The following is a 21,821-nucleotide window of genomic DNA, read 5'->3' on the forward strand; positions in this document are numbered from 1 at the left end:
AGGATGCATCAGAAGGTGCAGCATCACATACTAGCTCTGCACCTAGCATAAGTGCAGATACATGCACCTTGGTGGGTACTCGTGACTCGGCTGGAATGGATAGATACATTAGTGAGAGCACATCATAGTCGTACAAACAGCTGTCAGAGAGTCAGATGGAGCAGGCCTCTATCCGTCGGAGGAATGTTCAAGCCCATCCAGATGCTGAGCACCAGATTGATGACAGGTCTCTGGAATTGTCTGTCAGAAGGCAGACAGTAGACATACAGTGCGAGGTATGTGGAGCTGTAACAGAGATACCAGAGGGGTTGCGTGTTCTGGCACGGGCATTGGAGGAGTCCATCCAGGTCATGAGCATTGCAATGACCTCCAATGAACTCATAGCCACCTCCATGGGCAGACTGGTTACTGTCACGGAGAGCCAATTCAGCAGATCATTGATGTGATACTGGGTATGAGTTCTGACCTGTTCTGGGCCCAGAGTCAGGTTGAGAGGGGGATGAGGAGGCTGGAGTCACATCCAGGTACATGTCCGCCTCAGGAAAGCAGGATAGGCCAAATGGACCATATGGCAGAAGATGAGCAGCTGCTGACGCCATCGGGAAGCACCTCTCAGGGCATTTCCACTTAGGAACATAGGACTTAGCAACGAGGAGTACCGTAGGTCATTCATCCTTCAACCCTATTCCACCATTCAATAAGATCATGGCTCAACTGGTTGTGGTCTCAACTCCACTTTCCTGTCCGTCCCCCATAACCCTTGACTCCCTTGTTTATCAAAAATCTGTCTCACGCTGCATTGAATAATTTCAATGATCCAGCCTCCAGTACTTTCTGGGAAGAGAATCCCACATTCCACAAAACTCAGAAAAAAATTCTCCTCATCTCAGTCTTAAAAGGGAGACCACTTATTTTTAAACTGTGTCCTCTAGTTCTAGTCTGTCTCACAAGTGGAAACATTTTCCCAGTATCTACCCTATTAAGTCCCCTCAGAATCTTGTATGTTTCAATAAAATCACCTCTCATTCTTCTAAACTCTAATGGGTATAGGCCCATAGGCCCAACCTGTTCAACCTTTCTTCACTGGATATGCACTTCATTCCAGGAATGAGTCGAATGAACCTTCTTTGTAATGCTTCTAAAGCAATTATATATTTTTTTCAAATAAGGAGACAAAGCTGTACACAATATTCCAGATGTGATTTCCAGACCTCTGCTATTGTCACAGATACCTTTGAGTGCCGGGCATTCTGCCTTTGTGCAGGAGTCTCCCAGCACGCTGCGGCTCCCAAGGTCTCAGGCGACCAGAGGACTGCCACCAAAGTCATCTCAGGCAAGGGGCATAACAGTCAGCAGGCTCTCTCCAGCTCAGTTGGCAGCAAAGGGGGAGAATCACACTGCAACATCCCAAAAAGAATCAAGACAACCCCACATTAGTCACACATGGGTACCTTTCTTATTTTTGAAATTTGATCATTGTTCTGACCATTGATTTTTCTTTCAAATTATTATCCGGTTGCATTTGTACATTATCTCTGTGTGATTGTTTGGATTTGGATTTCATCGATGCTTTTATGTGTGTTTGTGATGATGTGGGTCTCACTGCTTGACATTATTTGACTGACTCACATTGCACTATACGGCCCTGGTGTTCATGTCAGGGAGATACATGAAGAAGGTGCCAAAGACGAGGAAGGTGCTATTGAGATGGAGGCTCTTGGCTACTGGAATCAGAGTTTCCCTTGTTTCACGGACATCTAGACCCTCCCATGGAGCGGCTTGCACAGCTGCCTGGTGCAGCTCACCCTCCTCTTCATTGGAATCCTCATCAGAGGACTGAGCAGTCTCCATCAATTCCTCCTCTGTCAGAGTTTCCCCTCTCTGGAGGGTCAGGTTGTGCAACACACAGCAAATGACTACCATATGGAACACTCTAGCTGGTGCATAGTGGAGAATGCCACCTTATCTATCCAGGCATGGCCCTGGTTGATGCATGGCTACCTACACTCAAGCTCCGTCCGTGGACTTTTTACTGCAGTGATCGGCTATCTTTTTAATGGGTATTCTTTGTCACCATCCTGAACTTCCAGGCTGGTAAGCATCCCTGGTACCGGGTAATGTCTGAGGATGTATGCATCTTGGTTGCTTCCCGGATAACATGGACGCCCCTGCATAATTCTTTGATTGTGATCGCAAACTATCTGAACATTTATTGAGTGGTATCCTTTTTGGTTCATGATTTCCCCTGGTGCTTTTATGGCTACATGGGTGCAATCAATTACCCCTTTTACCCATGGAAAGCCAGCCATGGCTGTAAAGCCTATGGTCCTTTTCACATGACTTGTGTTCTTAGATGTAAAAGGTTCACACTGACGGGCATGCCTAAACATGACATCAATGAAGACCTTAATGAAATGATGTGCTGCAGGCTGGGTGAACCCGGTGAGGTGGTGCCATAGAATGGGAGGTGGTGGTGTAGTGGTGTTGTCACTGGACTGGTAATCCAGAGACCTAGAGTAATATTTTGGGGATCCACCACAGCAGATGGTGGATTTGAATCAATAACTATCTGGAATTAAAAGTCTAATGATGACCATAAAACCCATCTGGTTCACTAATGCCTTCAGGAAAGGAAATCTGCCGTCCTCACCTGGTCTGGCCTACATGTGACTCCGGACCCACAGTAAATTGGCTGACTCAGTTGTATTAAAACTGCTTAAAAGGAATGAAACCAGACGGACCACCCAGCATCGACGTAGGCACCGACAAACCTTGGCCTGTCGACCCTGCAAAGTCCCCATTACTAACATCTTGGAGTCTTGTGGCATGATTGCAGGAGCTGTCTCACAGACTAGTCAAGCAACAGCCTGACATAGTTAAACTCATGGAATTGTACCTAAAAGATTGTTTCCCAGACACCACCATCACCATCCTTGGAGATGTTCCGTCCTACCAGCAGACAGACCCAGCAGAGGTGGTGGCACAGTGGTATACAGTTGGAAGGGAGTTGCCCTAGGAATCCTCAACATTATCTCTGGACCCCACGAAGTCTCACGGCATCAGATCAAACATGGGCAAGGAAACCTCCTGCTGATGACCAGGTACCGCACCCCCCTCAGCTGATGAATCAGTATACTACATGTTGAACACCAGTTGGAGGAAGCACTGAGGGTGGCAAGGGGGCAGAATGTACTCTGGGTGGGGGACTTCAATGTTCATCACCAAGAGTGGTTTGGTAGCACTACCACAGACCAAGCTGGCTAAGCCCTTAAGAGCATAGCTGCTAGACTGGGACTACGGCAAGTGGTGAGGGAACCAACAAGAGGGAAAAACATACTTGACCTCATCCTCACCAACCTTCTTGCCACAGATGCATCTGTCCACGACAGTGTCAGTAAAAGTGACACCACCTCACAGTCCTTGAGGAGATGAAGACCCGTCTTCACATTGGGGATATCCTCCATCATGTTGTGTGGCACTACCACCGAGCTAAATGGGACAGATTTCAAGCAGATCTAGCAACTCAAGGCTGGGTACCCATGAGGCACTGTAGGCCATCAGCAAAGGCAGAATTGTACTCAAACTCATGGCCCGGCATATCCCCCATGCTACCATTTATAACAAGCCAGGGGATCAACCCTGGTTCAATGAAGAGAGCGGGTGGGCATGCCAGGAGCAGCACCAGGCATACCTAAAAATGAGGTGTCAACCTGGTGAAGCTACAACACAGGATTACTTGTGTGCCAAACAACATAAGCAGCAAGTGCTAGAGAGAGCTAAAGGATTCCACAATCAATGGATCAGATCGAAGCTCTGCAGTCGTGTCACATCCATTCGTGAATGGCGGTGGGCAATTAAACAATTCACTGGAGGAGGAGGCTCTACAAATATCCCCATCCTCAATGATGGAGGAGCACAGCACTAGAGTGCAAAAGATAAGGCTGAAGCATTCAAAACAGTCTTCAGCCAGAAGTGCTGAGTGATGATCCATGTCGGCCTCCTCTGGAGGTCCCCAGCATCACAGATGCTAGTCTTCAGTGAATTCGATTCACTCCACGTGATATCAAGAAATGACTGAAGACACTGGAATTTTGACTGGGGCAATGGCCCCTGTCAATATTCCAGCAATAGTACTGAAGACTTGTGCTCCAGAACTTGCCACACCCCTTGCCAAGCCGTTCCAGTACAGCTACAACACTCTCGTTTACCCAGCAATGTGGATAATTGCCCAGCTATGTCCTGTACACAAAACGTAGGACAAATCTAACCCGGCTGATTACTGCCCCATCAGTATACTCTTGCTCATCAGTAAAGTGATGAAAGGGGTCATCAACAGTGCTATCAAGCGACACTTGCTTAGCAATAACCTGCTCACTGACACTCAGTTTGGGTTCCGCCAGGGTCACTCAGCTTCTGACCTCATTAGAGCATTGGTTCAAAAATGGAAAACAGAGCTGAACTCCAGAGGTGAGGTGAGGTGAGAGTGACTGCCCTTGACATATCAAGGCAGCATTTGATCTAGTGTGGCATCAAGGAGCCCTAGCAAAACTGGTGTCAATGGGAATCGGGGGAAAACTCTCCGCTGGTTGGAGTCATACCTAGCACAAAGGAAGATGGTTGTGGTTGTTGGAGATCAATCATCTCAGTTCCAGGATATCACTGCAGGAGTTCCTCAGGATAGTGTCCTCGGCCCAACCATCTTCAGCTGCTTCATCAATGACCTTCCTTCCATTATAAGGTCAGACAGACGTGGGGATGTTCGCTGATGATTGCACAATGTCCAGCACCATTCACAACTCCTCAGATACTAAAGCAGTCCATGTCCAAATGCAGCAAAACCTGGACAATATCTAGGCTTGGGCTGACAAGTGGCAAGTAACATTCATGCCACACAAGTGCCAGGCAATGACCATCTCCAGCAAGCAAGAATCTAGCCATCACCCCTTGATGTTAAATGGCATTACCATTGCTGAATCTCACACTATCAACATCCTGGGGGTTACCATTGACCAGAACCTGAACTGGACTAGCCATATAAATGGTGTGGCTACAAGAGCAGGTCAGAGGCTGGCAATCCTGCAGCGAGTAACTCGCCTCCTGACTCCCCAAATCCTGTCCAACATCTACAAGGCACAAGTCAGGAGTCTGATGGAATATTCTCCACTTGCCTGGATGAGTGCAGCTCCAACAACACTCAAAAAGCTTGACACTGTCCAAGACAAAACAACCCGCTTGATTGGCGCCACAAACATTCACTCCCTCCACCGCCGACATACAGTGGCAGCAGTGCATACCATCAACCACGAACATCTAGAAGGACAAGGGCAGCAGATACATGGGAACACTACCACCTGGAAATTCCCCTCCAAGTCACTCACATCCTGAATTGGAAATATATCGCTGTTCATTCAGTGTCGCTGGGACTAAAGCCTGGAACTCCCCCCTAACAGCACTGTGGGTATACCAAAAGGGATTGCAGTGGTTCAAGAAGGCAGCTTACCACCACCTTCTCAAGGGCAGTTAGGGATGGGCAATAAATGCTGGCCTAGCTGGCCAGAACCCATAAAATGAATAAAATAAAAGTTCTCCACATGTGACCTAGAACGATCTTAAGTCAAAGGAGTTCAATGCCACTGTTACGTTTAAGAATGCAGGCATTGAGTAGCCACCCACACAATTCGAGGCCATCTCACTGGAAAGCACGTCACAAAGGGATGTGACAATCTCTCTTGATAGTCAAAGTTTTTGGAGGCACTGTCATTCCGACACCTAAATAAGATATTATGACCCTGTACACTCAGTTGGCAGGGTAGGACCTTCACCACCTGTTGTTGTATCCGTTCTGCAGTCCCTCGCTCTTCAACACATTGCTGACCTTCCTGTACCTCATGGAGCACACACCCCTGGCCAGCTGGGCTCTTCCTTCTCCTTCTCTTCCTCCTCACTGAAGGAAGTGCCTCCCACAGGATATACAATTCCCATATGGGACAGCATTGCACAGAACAAATGGTATAGTGCTCAATGATGACCAGAGAACTTTCTTTTTGGCCCCTTCCCTAAGGAAATGCCCTGATGCAGATGAAAATGTTATGAAAAGCAACATTTTCAACACCAGCCAAGTCTCAGCAGACTGTTCTGCTGAAGTCAGACATAGTCACACTTGCAGTCTTTATATCTGCCTTTTCTACAGTCCTTGGAAAAAAATGCAACTTCCACCAACAGCTTTTCTCATGCACCCACCATATTATGGTGTGGGCAATGTTTTATCCCAGTCAATTGGATTCTAAACAACTGAGCTGCTGTTAGTTAGGTATTACAAAATGGCATGTGCACTGCTGATATCAGCACGGACCCACCTGCCATATAATGGCGGACCCGATGTTCATGATCTGACGTTATCACGCCAAATTTAACGTCATATTTGACACCAAGATAAGCATCTAACCACATATTCATGCCATCACAAAGACCACTTATTTCCACATCCATAATATTGCCCAACTTCATCCCACCTTACTTCATCTGCTGCTGAAATCTTCTTTCATATATTTGTTACTTGAAAGTTGATTATTCCAATGCACTTATGGCTGGTCCCACATTCTACCCTCCTAAATGTGAGCTCATCCAAAACTCTGCTGCCCCTGTCCTGACTTGCACCAAGTCCCATTCACCTAATATCCCTGTGCTTGCTGACATACATTGGCTCCCAGTCAAGTAGTGTCTTGATTTTAAAAGTCTCATCCTTGTTTTCAAATCCTAGCACAGCCTATCTCCATAATCTCTTCCAGCCCTCCAAGATACCTGCACTCATCTAGTTCTGGTGTCTCGTGCATCCACAATTTTAATCGCTTCATCAGTTGTGGCCTTGCTTTTAGTTGCCTAGGTACTAAGCTCTGGAATTTCTTCCCTGCACCTCTCCACCCCTCTGCCTCACTTTCTTCCTTCAAGACAATCCTTAAAGCCCACCTCTTTGACTAATATCACCTTTGTGTAGTTCCATGTTATGTTTTATAATGTTCCTTACCTTGGGAATTGTTTTACGTTAAAGATGCTATATAAAATAAAAGTTGTCTTAGATATTGCATAATAGTATAAAAATGATGAATATTCCCTGTTTCCCCATATTGGTGGGTCATTATAGCTGGCTTAAACAAAGTAACTTCTGACTACAATACTGCTTGCCAAACTTATGAACCCGGCAAAATCTTTTCCTCTCAACTTTCCTTTTAAAACCTAACTAATTGTCTCAGTTTATCTTCCTGTGTTCACAACCTGGATTTAAACCAGACAACTCCTGCTGAACATCTTGCCTTAGACAATCACAATACAATGGCTGTGAGGTGTTTATCAATTCCTAACAGTTTTTTTCCATTATTTTATCCAGTATAGATATCCTAACTCATTTGCATTTCAACCACTATTAATAAAGATCTGTGAACACAGGTATTTCGCTTCTGTGAATACAGTTTGCTTTAAAACACAAAGTGTAGTTTTGCACAACGCCGATTTTTTTGCATTTATCCTGTTAGCTCAAGTTTCAAAATTAACAGAATTTAAATAAATGAGAAACGTGTAGAATCTGTTCAGGTAGCCTGTGAGATTGGTCCATTAGTAACAGGAATCTATTCCTGTTTGAAGGAATAGTTCAGCGGGCTACAAGCCTAAAAGATCAAAACTGAGCTTACCTCAACGTACACTGTGAAGATGCAGTGAGACCTGGAGGAGTTCTTATTCATTGTGTGGGATGCAATGATTCGGTTAGTTTCACCCTGTAACATGAAAGACTAACAGTCAAAGCAGTGTCAACAAGGCGCAAAGAGGTTATTAGAAGGCAACCATCACTGTCACAGGTGCCAGCCTTCAACCAATTCAATTCACTCCACGTGATATCAAGAAATAGCTGAGCACACTGGATCTAGCAAAGGCTACATCCCTGCTGTAGTGATGAAGACTTCTGCTGCAGAACTAGCTGCATTCCTAGCTAAGCTGTTCCAGTATAACTACAGCAGAAAAGGCAGAACAAATCTAATTTGGCCAATTAATGCCCAGTCTACTCTCAAGCAGTTCCATTCATAACTCCTTAGATAATGAAGCAGTCTGTGCCTACACGCAAAAAAAACTGGGACAACAATCAGGCTTGGGCTGATAAGTGGAAAGTGACATTTATGCCACACAAGTGATCATCTCCAACAAGAGAGAATCTAATTAACTCCACTTAACATTCAATGACATCCCCCAGGAACAACACGCTGGGGGTCACCATTGGCCAGAAACTTAACTGAACCAGTCATATAAATACCGTGGCTACAAAAGAAAGACAGAGGCTAAGAATTCTGTGGTGAGTAACTCAGCTCCTGACTCCTCAAAACCTGTCCACATCTACAAAGTACAAGTCAGGAGTGTGATGGAATGTTCTCCACTTGCTCAACACTATCCAGGGCGGCACCCCATTTACTGATATATTCATTCCCTCCACCACCAGCGCACAGTGGCAGCAGTATGTACAAAGAAGCACTACAGCAATTCACCAAGCCTTCTTCCACAGCACCTTCCACACCTATGACTTCTACCCAATATAATATAAAAACTACATTGTTATAAATACAGGGGTACAATAACTGTATAAATATAGGAATACAATCTATACATGGATGATCCTATTTAGTAGACACCCATTTTCAGTGATTTTGATCCTATAATGTAAAGACTTATGTTACAAATTATGTACAGTGGTACCCTGAATTCAATCATGTAACCAATAAATTGATCTCCCATTGTGCTGGCCATGGGCAATCAGGCTGAAGTGACCTTTTCTTGGAGTACAATAGGGATGCTGTTTGAATTGCCAATTCTGGTTGGACCATATTCTCACTGGTTTCATCATCTAACTGCCCACCCTAACTATCCTGAACCCACTACCGGAGTTACGAGACTTCAAATCCTGTGACTGTTGGTCAATGATGATTGCTCCGATATCAGAATTTTCTACGTGCAGATCTGTCACGTTGCTTATCAGTTCAAATGCACATGACAGGGGCACATATTCTTGATGCATTGCACCCGTTTCTTCTGAATGCAGCTCAAGCATAACGCAGGTAATGTGAGTTTTTCTCCTGGGCTGCTCTCAATAGTCCAGGGGATCAATCTTTAGTTCCAGGAGACTCCAGGACAATCTGAGTGGCTCAGTAACTATGGACATTATAGCTTTTGATGCTTGTACAGGTATAGAAATCTGGAGCTTGTGAAGCTACATATGGGACAGAATTTTGCCCTTGTTAGGCGGGTTTGGCGGGGGGGATGTAGGCAGGGGTGTTTGGGAAGCCAACCGCCGCCTGTGACCAGGGCTGGACCATGATTTCACGCTGGTGGACCAATTAAGGCCAGGCCAGCATGAAACGTGAGCGGCAGCGCTCAGCACTGCCCGTGTGGGCAGGGGAGGAGGGCAAGCACAAACTGCACATTTGAAAATCTCCCTGAGGCACAGAACAGTTTTTAAAAAATAAAGATTTTAAAAATGTTATAAAACATGTCCCCTCTTGTGACTCTCTGTCTTTTAATTGTCGGCGGGCGCACTGCCAATTCCCGAGCGCGCCCGCTGACCGAAATATTGTATGACTGTGCGTTGGCATCAGAACGTTCGCCCGACGTCAACACGAATCATTTTATGCTCGAGTGGTTCGGGCACATGCCCGCCCGCCAAGGTAAAAATTCTGCCCCTGGTGTTAGAAATGTGTAGCTGTAAGCATGGTTGTGTGTCACAAAACGGTGAGTTAGAAGGATTACACAACATTCATGATGAATTATGCATAATGCATGGAATAACCATTCGCAATGTTATGAAAATACTGCTATGTACTAGTTTATTTTCCTGCCAAATTCATTTTGGAGGTTCAAAATTAAAAGCAAGAGTGCTATTTTCTGATCTTGTTCTGCTGGAGGGAATCTTTGCCTTTTGACAGAGAATGCTGAAAGATCGTAGTCATTGGACTCCTGTTGTTGCAAATATATGCAGTGAGATTGCTCACCTAATAGTGCATTTTGTAAAATTATCCCCAGAATTTCAACTCTGGATTAAATGAGCCTGACTGGAGTACTCCATCCTACCACTAGATGGTGGTAGCCTCCTTTGTTCAGTCTTGACCTGTGGAAATTCTTTCAGCATCTCCCTCTACACTTGAGAATATAAGCAGAAGGACAAGGCCACTGTGTTATTTCCTTCCATCTGTTTCAGATATTGCTATGTTCCTCACCAGACTCCCAAGTTTTTGATATGATCCGGTTAGGGACTAATAACGTTCCATGACACTAGCGGAGACAATAAAACCTCAAGATTCCACAGGTTTTGGACAATGGGGATGATTATTGTGTATATCGTATGCGTGGGGTAGTTTTAAGAAATATAACAGATTTGATGTTATCTTCTTAATGCATTCCGATTCAGTGAAATTTCGGAAGAAAGGTACAAATCTTTTGTTAAAAATAAACTCTGAGCTGAACTAGTATCTCTAGGCTCTTTCTTGGACAAAAATGAAGTGACTTCCCCTTCAAATATAAACCCCTTATAATGCTTTGCATCTGTATCTATTCGCAAGTTGAAAACATTAGATGCAATTAGTTTCTTACATTCTTCAATTTCTAGTGCAGATTTCCCTGTGGAAATTCCTGTCACTGCACCAATGCTCCTGATTTAATACCCATTTCTTTTCCTGGTGTAACCTTTTCTGAAGACTCTTAAGCATTCCTATTACTGTCACTGGTTTACCATTCAGCTCTAACAATTGGTTTTGTGATGCACCATCTTATAGCAATAAAGGCATACTGGTTTTATTACATCACTTTTATCCTTTTCGCTATCATTTTTTTGACTGGAAAGCTTCTGCCTTCTCCGTAAAGCTAGACTCTTTTCTATTCCTCCAGCTTTCCTGTGGGTTTACAAATGGAGATCTGCTGCCCCCTCATAGCCTACATGATATACCCATCTGCAGAACCGCTGCTTCTCATAACTTAGAAATCCAATGGTCTTCTAGGTGTGAGCTAATAGCTATTGGGATGCTCTTTCAAAATTCTTCCATTATTATTAGCTCTCTCACATTCTCAAAATTTTGTTCTAACTTTAGTGATCAAAACCACCTATCAAACAATATTTCTTTCTCCCTAGCAAATTCTATAAGTGTTACATTCATTGTTTATGTCTGAAATTTCAACTGAAATGCTTCAGAGGCAAGCTTGTAAACATTAAGTATTGCAGTTTTAACTACCTCATAATTTGAGGGTTGTTCTTCCAAAAGGCTAGAATATAGATTCATAGCCTTCCCGACCAAGATGTTTTGCAAAATGTGAGCCCATGTGTAATTTGGCCACTTTAGCTTTGTAGCTACCTTTTCAAATGAGATAAAAATATCTCTTAGCTCTATTTTCGGTGAATTTAGGCACTATGTGAAGACTTTTTTATCTCAAAGCTTGGAATGGGACTTGATTTCTTACCTGAACTACTAGACTCTCACCCTGTAACCTAGGCCAAAAATCCTGTAATTCCATCCCTAACAACACCATGGGTGTGTCAATACCACATGGACTGTTGCAGTTCAAGAAGGCAGCTCACCACTGCCTTCTCAAGGGCAATTAGGGATGGGCATTAAATGCTGGACTCCCAAATCCCTCTGTGTTGCAGCTTTTTGCAGTCTTTCTCCATTTAAATAATATTCAGCTCCTCTATTCTTCCTGCCAAAGTGCATAACCTCACATTTTCCCACAATATATGCCATCTGTCAAGTTTTTCCCCACTCACTTAACCTGTCTATATCCCTCTGCAGACTTTTTATGTCGTCCTCACCACTTTCCTTCCCACTTATTTTTCTATTATCTGCAAACTTGGTGATAGTACATTCATTTCCCTCATCTAAGTCATTAATATATTTGTAAATAATTCTGGTCCAAGCACTGGTCCCCACTGCCCCCCCATAGTTACAGGTTGCTGAAAATGTTCCCCTTATTCCAACTTCCTGTCTTCTATTAGTTAGCCAATCCTCTATCCATGCTAATATATCACCACCGACACCATGGGCTCTTATCTTATTAAGTAGCCTTATGTATGCCTTTTGGAAATCCAAATTTATTACATTTACTGGTTACCCTTTATCTAGCCTGCTTGTTACCTCCTCAAAAAATTCCAATAATACTCAGGCATGATTTCCCCTTCATGAAGTCATGTTGACTCTGCTTGATTATATTATGTGTTTCTAAATGCTTTGCTATTACATCCTTTATAATAGACTAACATTTTCCCAAAGATGGCTGTTAAGCTAACTGGCCTATAGTTACCTATTTTTTGTTTCCCCCCTTTCTTGAATAAGGGTGTTACATTGGCAGTTTTCCAATCTTCTGGGACTTCTTCAGAATCTAAGGATTCTTGGAAGATTACTACCAGTGCATCCACTATCTGTGTAGCTTCAACCACTTGGATTCACTTCACTTGATATCAAGAAACAGCTGAAGGCACTGGATACTGCAAAGGCTACGGGCCCTGACAATATTCTGGCAATAATACTGAAGACTTGTGCTCCAGAACTTGCCGCACCCCTAGCCAAGCTGTTCCAGTACAGCTATAACACTGGCATCTACCTGGCTATATGGAAAATTGCCCAGCTATGTCCTGTACACAAAAAGCAGGACAAATCCAGCCCAGCCAGTTACCACTACATCAGTCTACTCTCGATAATCAGCAAAGTAATGGAAGGGGTCATCAACAGTGCTATCAAGCGGCACTTGCTTAGCAATAACCTGCTCACTGACGTTCAGTTTAGGTTTTGCCAGGGCCACTCAGTTCCTGACCTCATTACAGCCTTCATTCAAACATGGACAAAAGAGCTGAACTCCGCAGCTGAGGTGAGAGTGACTGCCCTTGACATCAAGACCACATTTGGCTGAGTGTGGCATCAAGGAGCCCTAGCAAAACTGGAATCAACGGGAATCAGGGGGAAAACTCTCTGCTGCTTGGAGTCATAACTAGCACAAAGTAAGAAGGTTGTGGTCGTTGGAGGTCAGTCATCTCCGCTCCAGGACATCACTGCAGGAGTTCCTCAGGATAGTGTCCTCAGCCCAACCATCTTCAGCTGCTTCATCAATGACCTTCCTTCTATCATAAGGTCAGAAGTGGGGATGTTCGCTGATGATTGCACAACATTCTACACCATTCACAACTCCTCAGATACTGAAGCAGTCCATGTCCAAATGCAGCATGACCTGGACAATATCCAGGCTTGGGCCGACAAGTGGCAAGCAACATTCATGCCACACAATTGTCAGGCAATGACCATCTCCAACTAGAGAGAATCCAACCATTGCCCCTTGATATTCAATGGCATTACCGTCACTGAATCCTCCACTATCAACATCCTGGAGGTTACCATTGACCAGAAACTGAACTGGACAACCATACAAATACTGTGGCTACAAGAGCAGGTCAGAGGCTAGGAATCGTGTGACGAGTAACTCACCTCCTGACTCCCCAAAGCCTGTCCACCACCTACAAGGTGCAAGTCAGGGGTGTGATAGAATACTCTCCACTTGCCTGGATGAATGCAGCTCCATAACACTCAAGAAGCTTGACAAAGTCCAGGACAAAGTAGCCCGCTTGATTGGCACCACATCTACAAACATTCACTCCCTCCATCACCGACACACAATAGCAGCTGTCTGTACCATCTACAGGATGCACTGCAAGAATTCACCAAGGCTTCTTCGACAGCACCTTCCAAACCCATGACCACTACCTCTAGAAGGACAATGGCAGTAGGTAGATGGGAAAACCACCACCTGGGAGTTCCCCTCCAAGTCACTCATCATGCTGCCTTGGAAATATATCACTGTTCCTTCACTGTCACTGAGTCAAAATCCTGGAACTCCCTTCTTAACTACATTGTGGTTGTACCTACACCACATGGACTGCAGTGGTTCATCACCACCTTCTCAAGGGCAACTAGGAATGGTCAATAAATGCATCCCAACTAGCAAAGCCCACTTCCAGTAAATTAATAAATAAAAACTGCTTCCTTTAATATCCTAGGATACAATTCATCAGGGCAAGGGGACTTATCGGCCTTTAGCCCCATTAATTTCCCTTGTACTTGTTCTGTAGTGATAGTTATTATACTTGTTTCCTCTCCCCTTTTTGCCCCCTGATTATTTCATATTTTTGGAATGCTATTAGTGTCTTCTTTCATGAAGATTGATGCAAAGTATTTATTCAACTGCTCTGCCATTTCCTGATTCCCCATTATTATTTCCCCAGCCTTGTTCTCTCGAGGGTCTATGTTCACTTTGGCCCTCTCTTCCTTCTTATATATTTAAAGAAACTCTTACTGTCCATGTTTATATTAATTGCTAGGTTACCCTCACCTCAAAATTTATTTTCTCCCTCTTTATATTTTTTAGTCGTCTTTTGTTGCTTTTTAAAACTTTCCCAATCCTCTGCCTTACCACTAATCTTTGCCACTTTGTATGTTTTTTCTTTCAATTTGATACTATCCTTAACTTCCTTGGTTAACCACAGTTGGTTTATCCCCTTCCTAGAATCCTTCTTCCTCAGTGGGACATACCTTTGTTGTGAGTCATGAACGATTTTCTTAAATGTCTGCCATTGTTCATTAACGGTCGTTTCTGCTAAACTCCTTTCCCAGTCGGCTGCAGCCAACTCTGCCCTCATTCCTTTGTCATCCTTATTTAAGTTTAGCACAGTTGTTTCTGACCCAAGTTTCTCACTCTCAAACTGAATGCTAAATTCTACCATGTTATGATCACTGTTTCCTAGGGAATCTTTTACTCTGAGGTCATTTATTAAAACTGCCTTGTTACACATTACCAGATCCAAAATAGCCTGATCCCTGGTTGGATCCACAACACATTGTTTTAGGAAACTATCTCAAATACACTCTATGAATTCTTGCTCGTGGCTCCCTCTGCCAATTTGATTTTCCCAATCTTCATGAAGATTAAAGTCACCCATGATTAATGTACTGCCTTTTTTACATGTCCTCATCATCTCTTGATTTATTCTCTGTCCTACTGTATAGCTACTGTTAGGGGGCTTATTGACTACTCCCACTAGTGTCTTCTTCCCCTTGTTATTTCTTACCTCCACCCATGTGGATTCTACATCTTCCGATCCAAGATCATTTCTTGCTATTGTACTTATTCCATCTCATACTAACAAAGCAATGCACCACAATTTCTTTCCTGCCAGTCCTTTCTAAAAGTCACATACCCCTGAATATTTAGATCCCAGCTTAGATCACTTGTAACCATGTTTCTCCTTAATAGCTATAAGATCATACCTATTAACCACTATTTGTGCTGTAAATTCATTTATTTTGTTCTGAATGCTATGTGCATTTAAATAAAGAGCCATTAATTTTGCCTTTTACCATTTTTTCCCCCTTTGAATCTATTTGCTGCCGCTTTTTTATGTTTGTACACTCTGTCCCTTCCTGTCACACTCTGAGTGTCATTACATAAATAGCTGCCCTGCAATGCTGCCATATCCTTTTGCTTTGTGAGCCTATGTATCCCCTCTCCAGAACTCTTCCCCACCCCTACTCTATTTAGCTTAAAGCCGTCTCTACAGTCCTAGTTATTTGATTCACCAGGACATTGGTCCCAGCATGGTTCAACTGAAGCCTGTCCCACCAGAACAGCTCCCTTCTACCCCAGTACTGGTGCCAGTGTTCCATGAGCTGAAACCCACTCCTTCACACCAATCTTTGAGCCACGCATTAAACTCCTTGACTTTATTTACCCTATACTAGTTTGCTCGGACTCAGGTAGTAATCCCAAAATTATTACCTTCGAGGTTCTGCTTTTTAATTTAGCTCCTAGCTGTTCAAATTCTTTCAGCAGTACCCCCTTTCTAGTCCTATCAATGTAATTGGCACCAACATGGATGGCGAAACTGGATCTCTGCCCTCCCACTCCAAGTTCCTCTCCAGCCCTGCGGAGATGTCCTTAACCCTGGCACCAGGCAGGTAACACAGCCTTCAGGACTCATGCTCATGGCTGCACAGAACAGTATTTATCCATCCAGTTATACTGTTCCCTACCACTAGTACGTTTGTATTTCCTCCCCCCACTTGAATGGCTCCCTGTACCATGGTGCCGTGGTCAGTTCACTCATCCTCCCTGCAGTCCCTACTTTTGTCCACACAGCTTGCAAGAACCTCGTAACTGTTGGACAGTTGCAGGGGCCGTAGCTGCTCGAACACTTCCCCCTGGGTCCCCATACCTGCTTCACCTGCAGTCACATCCTCCTGTCCCTGATCACTGACCAAATTTGGATTACCTAATCTGAGGGGTGTGACCGCCTCCTGGAGCAAAGTATCCAGGTAACTTTCCCCCTCCCTAATGTGGCACAACGTGTGCAGCTCAGCTCAGACTCCAACTACTCAACTCAGATCCAAAGTTCCTCGAGCTGCAAACACACTACAGATGTGTTCGCTCTGGATCACCTTGATGTCCAGCAGCTCCCACATGCTGCAGCAGCAACACATCACCCATCCTGCCATCACTATCATATTTAATTTAATTTATTAATTAATCATTCTAGTATCCCTGCTCTTTACACTTGAAGAATCCCCTTTACACTTTATTGTAATTATTTTTTGCACCAGTATCGATACTAAATTTAACAAGTTATTTTTAAGAAAAAGAGAAAAAAGGCTAGGGACCTAAACACAAACTAAAGACCTTACTTTTACTTTAAAGCCTAGAAATACTCACAAATCCTACTCACCAATCAGCTGCTCTCCGCAATCTTTTCCCTCTCACGCTCTTCCATGGCCTCCCGCCTCTCTCTCTGTGCTCTTTAATGGCCTCTTTCTCTCTCCGTGCTCTTTAATGGTCTCTCGTCTCTCTCTACCTAAGCTTTTCTTTCACCAATTCATGCTTTCTGAGTTCTTTTTCTCTTTGAAACTCTCTTTCCCTTTACTTATCTTTTTCCTCCCTTGCTATCCTCTCTCTGGAGTTCAGGTTCAAACGTTCAAACTTTATCTCTTTCTTTTTCCAGTTTGAGTTTTTTCATTTCTTTTTTTCCAGTTCAAGCTTTTTCATTTCTCTTTCTTTTTCCTCTTTTTCTCTCTCCATCTCAAACTACTTAACCTGCCCTGAATTCTAGCTAACTTACCTGTGTAAGGCTTTTCTTCTTCTAATTCAAACGCTGTGCTATTACCTCAAGGATATCAGCTTTCTTAGCTTTTAATTCTAAGCCTAACTCTTTTGCTAGCACAATTAACCTAGCCTTGATTAATAGTTGCAAATCACTCAGGGATAAATCATCCATCTCCAGAAAAGTAATAGCAATTGACAAAGCCATTCTGCTTTCCAATCGTTATAGTAAAATTCACCGTCAAAATCTTATCAACTTTAACTAGCAAGCACCAGCACTTGTATTTATCTATATTCGAAATCCCACAAAGAGTCCAGGATTTATGTTATGATCCTTGACCAGACCCCCAGGTTATTGGTACGATCCGGTTAGGGACCAATAACGTTTTGTTTAAAGTAGACATTTGAGTCAAGACACTGCTAAAATAATAAAGCTTCAAGGTTCCATGGGTCTTGAACAAATAAAAATAAATAAATAAACAAATAAATGTAAAGATAAAACAATTAAAAATATCTATCTTATACTCCAACGTTCAGGGTTAATATGAGGTTCATGTGAAATAACAGGCAAACTGTGGTCCAATACATCACACTGTACAATGAATAGCAACTGCAATCAAGACAGATTCCATGGATTTCTCAGCAACCCTCCCAGATGTCGGCAAACACTGTGAGTCAACAAATCTCTTGATTAAAAGCAAAATACTGCAGATGATGGAAATCTGAAATAAAAACAGAAAATGCTGGAAAAAACTCAGCAGGTCTGGCAGCATCTGTGGAGAGAGAAACAGAGTTAACATTTCAATTCCATTTGACTCTTCTTCAGAGCTGAAGAGAGGTAGAAATGTGATGGATTTTATTCTGTTGAAGAGTGGGTAGGGGCAATGGAGCAAAAAAAGGCCAGGGATAGGTGGGAACTCAGGAAAGATTTGACAAAGATGTCATGGACACAAGACAAAGGCTATTACTGGTAGTGTTAAAGACTAAAGAAGGTGCTAATAGTGGCATAAAGGCAAGTTAGCAAATTATGTTAACAGCAGAACAAGTGTCAGCGCTCTGTGAAAGCAGAACATAAGAACAAGTTACAGATGGGCCTGTGGGGGGAAGGGGTAGGGAATAAAATTAAAAAGATCAAAACAGAGGACAGAGTTCATGGTCTGAAGTTGTTGAACTCAGTGTTAAGTCCAGAAGGTTGTAAAGTGCCTAATTGGAAGATGAGGTGTTGATCTTCACTGGAACATTACAGCAGGCCAAGGATAGAAATGTGGGCCTGAGAGCAAGATGGTAAATAGAAATGGCAAGCGACAGGAAGCTCGGGGTCTCGCTTACAGGTGTTCCACAAAAGCAGTCACCCAGTCTGCGTTTAGTCTCTGCAATGTAGCATTGTGAGTAGTGGATATAGTAGACTAAATTGAATGAGGTGCAAGTAAATCGCTGTTTCATCCGAAAGGAGTGTTTGGAGCCTTGAATGGTGAGGAGGGAGGAGGTAAAGGGGCAGATGTTACACACTCTCCAGTTGCATGGGAAAATGCCACGGGAAGGGGTGAGGTATTGGGGGTGATGAAGGAGTTGCCCTGGGTGTCAAGGAGGGAATGGTCCCTATGGAACAGTGACAGGGGAGGTAACAGGAAGGTGCCTTTGATGGTGGCATCGTGCTGGAGTTGGCAGAAATGGTGGTGGATGATCCTTTGAATGCGGAGGCTGGTGGGTGAAAAGTGAGGACAAGGGGAACCCTATCATGGTTATGGGAGGGAGGGGAAAGGGTGAGGGCAGAGGTGAGGGAGAAGGGTCAGGTGTGGTTGAGGGTCCTGTCAACCAAAGTGGGGGGGAAACCTCAGCTCAGGAAAAGGAAGACATGTCAGAAGCACCATTTTGGAAGGTAGCATCATCATCGGAACAGATGTGACCGAGGCGAAGGAACTGGAAGAATGGGATGGAGTCCTTACAGGAAGCAGGTGTGAAGAGCTGTAGTTGAGATAGCAGTGGGAATCAGTGGGCTTGGGCTTGTAATGAATATTGGTAGACAGTCTATCACCAGAAATGGAGACAGAGAAGTCAAGGAAGGGAAGGGAAGTGTCAGGGTTGGACCATGTGAACGTGACAGAGGGGTGGAAATTGGAGGCAAAAATCGATAAATTCTTCCAGGTCCAGATGAGAACATGAAGTGGCTCTAATACAGTCATCAATGTACCGGAAAAAGAGTTGCAGGAGGGAGCCTGAATAGGAAAATTCCACATACCACACAAAAAGACAGGGATAGCTGAGGCCCATGTTGGTACACATAGCCACACTTTTTATTTGGAGGAAGTGAGACAAGTTAAAGGAGAAATTGTTTAGTGAGAGAGCTAATTAAGCCAGGCGGAGGAGAGTAGTGGTGGATGGGGATTGTTCAGGCTTCTATTCATAGCAGAGAGCCCTCAGACCATCCTGGTGGGGGATGGAGGTGTAGAGGGATTGGACGTTCATGGTGAAGAGGAGGGGGTTAGGATCAGAAAACTGGAGATTGTTAATATGATGTAAGGCATCAGAGGAATCAGGAATGTAGGTGAGAAGAGACAGGACAAGGAGAGAAAGAATGGACTCAATCTTGTTGAAACTCTTTTTCTCTCACGAGGGACTCCAAACTTTTCAGGCCAAAGATCAAGCCTCTGACTTCCTTCAAAGCTGCTCCAGCTCAGACTGCCTCAATGACTGCACACCTCCCAGGGTTGCGATCTCATTTCGTGAGATTCCATTCCTTTGTATTTCCGAGTCTGCACTCCAGTCTATCCTTACTGACGCAATTTCAGCCCTTCAGTAGTTGGCTAGCTTCATTGGGTTGGCACCGCTCCTGGATTTTACCAAGCTCCAATCTCCCTAGCTACACCAAGCTATAAATGGCTCCCAGGGCTTCTTCTGAACCCTAATTCTTTCCAGCATGGAGCCAGTGACCTTTTGCCACCTTCTCAGCTGCCCAGGACTTCTCCTGAGCCCTAACTGCACAAAGCCAGCTAACAGAAACACTTTTGCTCTCTGGAACATTCTAACAGCAGCACCTTTTCGGTATGGCCATTTTCCCCTGTTGCAGAACACCCACTCCCCCAGCAAACGCACAGATGAATTGAAACCCGAGAACTTTCTTAAGCCCCACACATCTCCATGATGACCTAGTCTTCCATGGCTGACTGAATGCTTTTAAGTTAATTGTAGCTTTAACTTCCAAAACAAAACAATTCTCTGGGCTGCATTTCTTTGCAAGCAATGTAGACGCCTTGGGCAGAATCGTCCCAAAGTGCGGTTGCGGGTGGGAGAAAAGTCGATTTACCTGCCAGCCACAATGGCGGGTTTTCACTCCATTTCGTCCCCTTCCTGCCTCATTATTTATTCACTCATGGGGAGCACGCCGTCTTGCTGGCCAGCAGCCACCAATTCCCCTGCCATGCCATCACCTTGCCTCTTCCTCATGCCGGGTGCCATATTAAAACTGCAGTTGCATGCTCACCTCCCAGGACTACTGCACAGAAGACATGGCCCCGAAAGGCAAGAAGACAGCCCCTGGATATCTTTTGGACACGATGGAGGTGGGCTGTGATGTCCTCTGCCCCTGCTCTGGTGCAAGAGGGGCAGGAACATCACCAATCCAGCTTGGGAGGTGGTGGCTGCAATGGTCAGTACCAATGCTGCCCACAAGAGGTCGGCCATCCAACGCAGAAAGAGGATGAACGATCTAATCTGTGCCGTGAGCGTAAGTTAACCATCTCATCACTCAATTCACACACTCTCAAGCCCATTACATGTTCACTGGCATCTCACTCACTGCCAGATCAAGGGACATCGCCACTTACTGTCTCACACACACCTTCACATCTCCATCTGGCCTTATCCCCTCTGGATCACCTCCTCATCCCATCCATGGCTGCACTCAGCACACACACATGCACACCTGGTATCCTTCTCATTTGGCTGGGCATGTGTCTTGTTCACACTCTCTCCATTTGTCTTTAAGCAGGACATGATCACGCACAATAAAAAGGGAGAGATCCCAGACTGGGGGTGGAGTGCCGGACATCAAGGTCCTCACTCCTTGTGAAGACTGCGTGTTTGAGCTAGCCGGCGAGGATGTGGACCATTCCTGTGGCGATGGCAAGGTTGGCACCAAGCATCCAAGCAAGGATCATGCAGCAGATCATCCCTCTGGCAACTCAACTGTTAGTCCACTGTTCTGTATACCATGGCGGCCACGCACTAATAAACTCCACTTTCTCTCATTGGCACATCTGCCATGTTGCCCTCGGGCAACCTTAGTTCCAACTCCAGTGCCGACAACACAGGATGAGGACACTGAGGACAGCACCCTCGAAGACCTGTCACAGTGCTTATCCACACCCTCCACCAGCACAGTGACACATCCTTCGCCAGCACTCAGAGGACTGCTGGAGGCAGGGGATCTGCTGAGTCCAAGTCAGATAGTGAGCCTCTGGGATCGGTCCTTGATCAGTTGTTGGACCTGCAGCGACAATCACAAGGAAGGAATGATAGCTGCATTCCTCAGATTGCAAGGTACGATGGAGGAGTCTGTCTGCCCTCAGTCCAAGGTGATCGCGCTGTCATGCCAACGCACCAAGCAACACACATTGGCAAGATGGCAGCTGCCATGAAACCTTAGTCCAGAACATCTGTTCTGCACT

At 44.6% G+C, this 21,821-nt stretch overlaps 1 protein-coding gene across 2 annotated transcripts in view; it reads right to left on the minus strand.

The window, feature by feature from the left end:
• kif9 (kinesin family member 9) overlaps window positions 1-21,821 on the minus strand; it is a 192,821-nt gene that overhangs the window by 112,869 nt on the left and 58,131 nt on the right. For both annotated transcript variants that reach the window (XM_041190665.1, XM_041190666.1), the window contains one exon: window positions 7,686-7,769. In XM_041190665.1, coding sequence (XP_041046599.1) covers window positions 7,686-7,769 — 84 coding nt within the window. The remainder of the gene's footprint in view (window positions 1-7,685; window positions 7,770-21,821) is intronic.

This window comes from Carcharodon carcharias, chromosome 6 (assembly GCF_017639515.1).
Source record: "Carcharodon carcharias isolate sCarCar2 chromosome 6, sCarCar2.pri, whole genome shotgun sequence".
Classification (NCBI taxonomy): Eukaryota; Metazoa; Chordata; class Chondrichthyes; order Lamniformes; family Lamnidae; genus Carcharodon; species Carcharodon carcharias.